Below are 8,257 nucleotides of genomic sequence, written 5' to 3' on the forward strand. Positions count from 1 at the left end.
AGCACCTCTCCACGTAACCAGTAAATCATGATGAAAATACTATCCTGGAACAGCAGGGGATTAGGGCACCCCTCCAAGATAGCAGCCCTCAAGGATTTAACCCAAAGTGAAAACCCCGAAATCGTTCTTATCCAAGAAACAAAGCAAGATCAATCAGAAATTAATAAAGTCCTCAACCAGCAAAAGCATTACAGTGGATGTGCAAGCGAAGCAAGAGGAGCCTCATGCGGCATTCTAACAATGTGGGACAGTAATAAATGGAATTGTAACTCCACCAGAATACACCAGAACTGGATTCGTGCTAATCTAGAAAGTAAGACAGGTGGAGCAGCGGAAGTAATCTACAATATATACGCTCCGAATCAGTATAGAGAGAAAGAAGTATGCTGGAATACTTTGGAGGCTAGTATAGAAGATGAGCGGGACAACAATCTCATTATTGCAGGGGATTTAAATTTGGTATTGCATGCAAACGAGAAGAGAGGGGGACATTTAAACCCAGATCCTTTCAGAAATCGACTTGAGAATATAATGGAGGAGCAAGATCTTGTAGATATCAGGCCCAAGAATCGAAGATATACATGGAGCAACAGAAGAATAGGAGTCGGAAATATCATGGAACGCCTTGACAGGTTCCTCATCAGCATAGCGTATCTGTCCACCTTCACAACAGGCCAGTCAAATATCCTTAATGTCTCCGCCTCTGATCATTATCCAATAACACTCACTTTGCATAGCCAATATCAGCTAGGACCTCTCCCCTTCAAATACTGTTCCATATGGAATCGTATCTCGGAAGCAAACGACGTGGTGTGGCAGGCTTGGATACAACATGTGGAAGGCTCCCCAACTTATATCTGGGAAACAAAATTAAAAAGAGTAAGACAGGCTCTAAAACATTGGGCAAAGACCAACTACCAAGAGCCTGAGTTGAGCAAAAAGAAACTCAAGCAAGATCTGGAGGAAGTGCAGCAAAACATCGAAGCCTTTGGGCTGACCCAGCAAGCCAAAGAGAGTGAAATAAAACTATACTCTCAACTGAGACAAACTACAAACGACGAAGAAACCAAATGGAGATTGAAGTCAAGACAGCTCTGGCTCCAGGAGGGAGACAAAAATACTTCTTACTTTCATAAGCAGGCCACGGTTTGAAAGGCTAGAAACACAGTGAGCACAATTAAGGATAGTGAAGGGTACAACTACAATACTCAGGAAACCATAAAGGAAGCAGCCACCAATCACTTCAAAAACCTTCTGACTGAGGATAAAGGAGAGGAGGACTACTCAAGTTTGTTACAGCATCTGCCCAAAGGAGTCACACACGAAATGAACAACAACCTCAAGAAAGAAGTAGAAGAAGAAGAAATCCAAAAAGTGATCTGGAGTCTTCACCCAGATAAAGCTCCAGGACCTGATGGGTTTCCAATCAACTTTTACAGAGAGCATTGGCAGCTGATCAAAAAGGATCTCACCAAGATGATACGCTGGGTTTTAAAGAAAGGCAAAATGGGGGGATTCACCAACTCTACCTATCTAGCCCTAATCCCAAAAGAGAATAGACCTTCCACCTTTTCTAGATTTCGGCCAATATCTCTATGTAACTCAGCATACAAAATAATCACAAAAATCCTGTCAACTAGGCTCAAGCCCCATCTCCAATCTCTGATCTCAGAAAACCAAGGAGGCTTCCTTCCCAATAGGCACATCTCTGACTCTATCCTTCTTGTGCAAGAGGCTATCCACTCAAGCATAAGCAGAAAGGAGAAAGGGTTTGTTCTAAAGCTGGACCTTGCTAATGCCTTTGACAGGGTAAGGCATTCCTTTCTATTTGCTGTCCTTCACAAAATGGGTTTTGACTCCCCCTTCATCACAATGATTAAAGCCTGTATATCGGAACCCTGGATCTCTCCTCTGATCAATGGGAGGCCGTGTGCTGCCTTCCAATCCTCTAGAGGCCTTAGGCAAGGCTGTCCCTTGTCTCCTTACTTGTTTATTCTCATGGCCGAGTCCCTTAGCCAAATCTTGGACTTCAATAGGAGAATAGGTCTAATCACAGGTATCAAATTTAAGCAAGGAACAAAGAACATCAACCACTCCCAATTTGCGGACGATACCCTTCTAATAGGAGGAGCGTCCACCACTATAGCAAGACGCTTTAAAAAGATCTTAGATCAATTCATGGAATACTCAGGGGGGAAGATCAATCAGCAAAAAAGTTGCATATATGGTTGGAATACTTCAACTCACACCATCCATAGCATTGCAAGTATATTAGAAGTCTCCTACAAACTTGTCTGGAGCCATTTCACCTATCTAGGGATGCCAGTAAGTATGGGACCGCTAAAAGCTGACACATGGAATGAAATCCTTGACAAAATAAAGAGAAAAATCCAACAATGGGGCACCATGTGGTTGAATCCAGCAGGACGGCTTGTACTTCTCAAATCAGGTTTGGCCTCTCTTCCCATTTATCATTTTTCTTTATGCCAAGCTCCTGCTGTTTTCCACCTTAAAATGGAAAGAGCTCTCAGACATTTTCTTTGGCAAGGAGGGAAAACGGAAAAAAGAAAATTCAACCTTGTCAGCTGGAAGAATGTCATCCAGTCTCAGGAAAAGGGAGGGTTAGGAATAAGATCTCCAAAATTGTTGAACTTAGCTCTTGGAGCTAAAATAATATGGAGAATGATCACAAGACCTGCAACATGGTGGAAGAAGGTTTTAGAGGCAAAATACTTGAACAGCTCAAGGCAACAACTTCTGGAAACCAATATCCCCAACAGAGATAGCACAAAAATTTGGCAACTCTGCAAGAAAGCCATACCCTTCATGTCTCAAAATATCTCAAAAGTCCCAGGAGGGGGGAGCAGCATCAATTTCTCCACAGACAGAATTCTAGGACAGCATCCTATTAATTCAAAAGTGGAGGCAACTCCGGCCATAAACTGGCTAAATGAAAAAGGAATATGGTATCTAGCTCAAATATCACAATGGGACAACCATTCCCAAGCTTGGATAGGTTGGAACTTTCCGGAATACCCCAGGGAGCTAGAAACCAGTCTTGCTGCCTTAAAGAACCTTCTCCACAGCAAAGCTCCGATTCAGAAAGGCAAGCAAGATGGTTATCGTTGGGATCCAACAGGAACTCAGTACACGGCCAAAGCAGGGCACCAACACCTTTGTGACAGCACCTTCCCACAGGATATCTGGAATCAATGGAAACTTGTTTGGAGAGCAGAAGCACACCCCAAAGTTAAATTCTTCATTTGGCTGCTCCTGAAAGGGAAAACACTAACAGCAGAGAATTTAAAGAAAAGAGGTATAATGGGACCATCCAGATGTCCGAATTGCTGCAGGTCAGAGGAAACTATTCAACACTTTTTTATAGATTGCCCGGTTGCTGATGAATGCTGGAGAAAGATGGCCACAATTGGGGATGCTCCATGGGAGCCTCAGGAAACCATTGCAGACACAATTCACAAATGGAGAAAGAATTGTCCATGGAAAGAGAAAGGTAGTAAATTGACGCAAAGGATATGGAATTCCATTCCCCTAACCCTCCTATGGAGCATCTGGTTGGCTCGAAATAGAAGGGTTTTCCAGGAGAAAGGCTTTAACATCAGAGCTATGTGTCACGAGGCGCAATACTTAGCGGTGGAGACAATCACAGTCCACACCAAAGGTAAGATAGATATTACTAATTACAGCATGGAAGAGAGGAACCTGGTCAGTTATGTCCAAGAGAACATAACTAGCGCTCAGGATTTAAGCCAAGGAAAGACTCAGAGTAAAGAAACAAACAGGGCTTGGAAGCTGAGGTTAAAGGAAGCAGAATTTGCAAGCTGGTTGAGAAACTGTAATAAGTTTTACTTATTCTTTGATGGCGCCTCTAAACTAAATCCGGGCCAAGCTGGTGCTGGGGGTCTCATCTGCAATGCTAACGGCGAAAGAATACTTCAGTTCGAATTGGGACTGGGGGAGATGTCCAACAACAGGGCAGAAGGGTTATCTTTGTACCAGGGCCTCACTCAGCTGATTAAGTTAGGGATAAGGAAGGCTATAGTGTTCGGGGATTCAACAATTATCATTAGACTCATGGTGCAGAGGCTGAGCACGCCGAACATCCTTCTTCAGCAGATAAACAACAGGAACCAGATTCTTCGTGCCTCAATGGAAGAAGTCATCTTTTATCACATCCTCCGTGGACTGAACAAGGAGGCTGACAAGTGCGCCAACATGGCATGCGAGCGCTCCAAAGGTATTCTGTGCTGTAACAATAACTCCTCCTTCCAACCGTTACCATGATTATTCCACATCCAGTCAACAGAAGGGGTAGCGTGGACAATAGAATCTATGACAGCCGGCAACCAATCAATTCAGTTGGCAGAACAGGTAAGGTAGACAAGATTTTGATTAGAAATAAGATTGGGAGATTTGCTCAAAGTATGGGAATCAAGCGAAACGCAGGTGAAAATTGTCCTCGTAGGTAGACCACTTGTGCAACTCAAGATAAGTCTTTGACCATGAACGAGAGATTTGGGAGATGTAAATGGGCTCTTTCCCGCTCATCTAGCCTGAGGACAGTTTCTATATATAGATGGGGTTACATGAACCTCCAACACATTGAGAACGCCTGTGTCCACGAGCAATCGAGCAATTCCACTTCCGCCTATCTTCAGACAGTTCGTGGGAGCCAACAAAATCACAGCAGCCCTGCGCGCGCTGTGGAAGTAGCCTGCAATAAGCAAAGAGATCTAAGTTCCTGTGTTAAAGAAGTGAATAGAGCAGGCAAGAAACATCCAGCGTTAATGGACCACCCGGAAGACTGCTTTCACTGTAGAGATCTACAGGCTGAGTTTGAGGAACTGCGTGCTCAACAGCGGGCCTTGGAGGATCAAGTGCGAAGTCTGGAGGCAAGACTAGAAGACCAATACCGAATTCTTAATGAGAAATATCGGGCTGAGATAAATCTATTCCTTCACAGAGTCAACTCCTTACATGAGCAATTTAGCAACCTGGCCAATAGATGTAGTCATGTTGAGGAATCGATCACTTTCCTCAAATTCATGATGGACAAAAAATTCAAAGATGCTCCATCCTCTTCTAGCACTAAACAGAATGAGCCAGATCCTAACCCAGAAGCTTCCACTGCAAGGAAGATCAGTCACATAGAGATAGATTAATTATGTTATGTAGTTGTAAATTTTGGTGTCTGCAGTTTGTCCGGATTTACAGTAGTTTAAGAAGCCTCAGTGGCAGGAATACTAGAACAAGGATCAAGGAAGAGAACCTTTTTGTAATTCCTTGGATCCAGAATTCTCACGAAGCACTATATGTATGGCGAACAACCTTCTCTTTTTTTCAGATCAATATATAGCACCCGAACTTTGTCTAAAAAAAAAACGAAAAACAATATTCAAATGGTAAAGATGTTCCTCATCTAAATTAGAAAAAACTGTCGAATCATCAAGATAAACAACTAAAAATACATCTTTCTCATTTGCAAAGGTGATATCATAGCTCGCTGAAAAGTTGCACCAGCATTCTTTAGACCGAATGGCATCTTGGCATAATGGAAAGTCCCCCACGGGGTGGTGAATGTTGTTTTGTCTCTGTCATCCTCATGAACCAAAATTTGATTGTATTCGGAATACCCATCGAGCATCGACATACGTGATGCCCCAACTACTCTTTGAAGTATGTGGTCCATCTTTGGCAATGGATAATTATATTTCAAAGACACCTTATTCAGATTTCTGAAATCAATGCATAATCTAATCTCACCTGTCTTCTTCCGTGTGGGCACCAAATTAGAAATCCATTCTGAAAATCTGATTGGAACGATTATACCAGCCTTGTATAATCGATTCACCTCCTTCTCTATTGATGGCAGCAACTTAGGATTGATCTTTCTTAACTTTTGGCGAAATGGCTTTTGGTTTGGCTTGATTGGAATGACATGCTAAATTATAATTTTATTGTACTCCTTCAAATATGAATAGTCCGATGCAAATACATCAGCAAATGAAGACAATAAACTAATGTACTTTTCCTTTACCTGAGGAGATAAAGCCTTTGAAAACTTCACCATCTTTGGATTTTCTGCTATTCCAATATTCACGTCTTCAACTCCCTTTTCAGTCGGCATCAAACTTGGTTTCCGGGCTACATCATCTTGGTCAAATAATTCCTCTAAAGGTATAAGACCTTTAGGGATGACATTGTCTTTCAGCTACAAAACTTCCATCTGATTTACTTCTAAGTCTGGTTCACCATTATCTTGCTCGCCATCTATAGAAGTGTCTTGATATTTGCCTTCATTTCGCAGAAATTATTCAATCTCTTTGTCATCCTGAAACACCTGCCAATATCTTTGATTATCAGGAACAACTGGGTGATGTTTCACATGAATTTCAAACTTATTGTTTGAATTCATTGGAATCTTCAAGTTACTTGCTGCTGTTGCAAGGGAATCTGTGATAACATTCTGTGCACGAGGAACACATGTCAAGGTAAAATCTGGAAACAACCTCAAAATGTCTAAAACCACATTATGGTAAGCCCTCATTCGAGGATGTTTTGCTTGATATTCTCCCTTGACTTGCTTGATTACTAATTCGGAGTCGCCATAAACTGAAATTCTTTTTGCATTCAGCTTTTTGAGGATTTTCAAGCCTGCAATTAGTGCCTCATATTCTACTTCATTATTGGAACAATCAAAAGCCAACTTGTATGAACAAACTCTTACATTACTCGGGACTTTATTTGGTGAGAAAACAGGGCTGCGTATCCAAATACCAATTCCAGCACCTTCCCTACCTACTGCTCCATCAAAGTCCATACTCCACAAACCAGCTTCTTCTTCCAAGTGCTGAAATTCTGCTTTTTCTTGCTGCTGAGGGAATGCTAACTGTTCGGCGGTACTATCAAGCCTTTGCCTCTCTTGATGAAGTACAACTCTGAAATTTTCTGTAATCTCGAGTATATATTCAAATTCAACTAATTGACTATTTACATCATTGAAACCACTGTCAGAATAAAGAACAAAAGACTCTAAATCTGTATGTACATAATTAATTGAATGATTCACAGGTTTCTCCTTGCTCGTGATCATGTATTTCATCTTTTTCTCTCTATATAATTTCCTCATTTGACCAAACACGGGAATAGTAGCATAGGAGAAATCTAATTGCAATGTCCCTTTGAGTTTTGAACCCCATGATCTAGATAGAAGCATGCCAAATCTAGGGGGAATGTCGGCCACAACTACATTCATAAGAACATTTTTCGTTGGAATCTGATCCAAACTTACAACCAAATCTTTAATGAAACCAATACATCTTACTCTACCAGAATCAAAGGAATAAAGGTCATGATACTTGCGGGTGATGTCCAAACCCAATTTTTCCATAATTGCCTTTGGCATGAGATTATGGGACGCTCCTGAATCAAACATGGCGTTGTGAAAAACATAATCATGCAATCTAAGGCTGATGTAAAAAGGAGCTACATCACTATCCTTATATGACCTTCTAATGCCAGACCAAAGATAAGTTCAGGTCGGTCATCTTCCACATTTACCATATCAGACAAAGGATCTACATTCAAAATCTTAGCCACTTGACCTTTATAATTGCTGTTCTTCTTTAATTCAGTCAAAGTTATTGACACTTTTAAGTTAGAAATTTCATTTTCTAGGCTAAAGGCTATAGTTTTCTCTACCTCTTTGACTGGAGCATCTTTCTTTTTAGTTTTCTCCTTTGTTTCACTTGGCTGATTTGACTTTTCGTTTGCTGATTGCACTTTACTAGAGGTAGGGTCTGCTGGCGCCTTTCCCTTTTTCTGCACATTTGGAGGATCATTCTTTGGTGGTGTCGCTTCCTTCCGCTTCTGAATTGGATTAATAGGAACATCCCTACTCCTAAGTGAGTATTGCCTTTGCTGCACTGTCAATGCATTCATGTACCCTCTCTGATATTCCTCCGATTCCTCTTCTAGTACTGTTTCATTTGACAATATAAAATATTCATCCTTTTGTACAACTCGACTTTCTGAATACTCCTCATCTTCGGTGAGATAAATTGGAAAATCATCTGGTGTAAAAAAGTGATTCTCCTCTCCAATTGGAGCCTCATCATCTTCTGATTCAGTGCCATGAACATAGTTCTGCTGCAATGGTGTTTTAACTTGCTATTTAGCTGATGGATCTTGAGCTCTTTGCTCCCTTTACTTAATTCTAAATTGTGGTTTCTGTTGACCA

General features: G+C 41.4%; 1 protein-coding gene across 1 annotated transcript; it reads left to right on the top strand.

The window, feature by feature from the left end:
• Positions 1–240: 240 nt before the first annotated feature.
• LOC149255492 (uncharacterized) lies at positions 241–1,152 on the top strand. The gene has a single exon (XM_089455058.1). It carries the CDS (start codon positions 241–243, stop codon positions 1,150–1,152), a length of 912 nt encoding a protein of 303 aa, XP_089311184.1.
• The last annotated feature ends 7,105 nt before the right edge of the window (positions 1,153–8,257 follow it).

Source organism: Pinus tabuliformis, chromosome 7 (assembly GCF_031772625.1).
Source record: "Pinus tabuliformis cultivar Carrire ecotype Pingquan chromosome 7, CPIR1, whole genome shotgun sequence".
NCBI classification, from domain to species: domain Eukaryota; kingdom Viridiplantae; phylum Streptophyta; class Pinopsida; order Pinales; family Pinaceae; genus Pinus; species Pinus tabuliformis.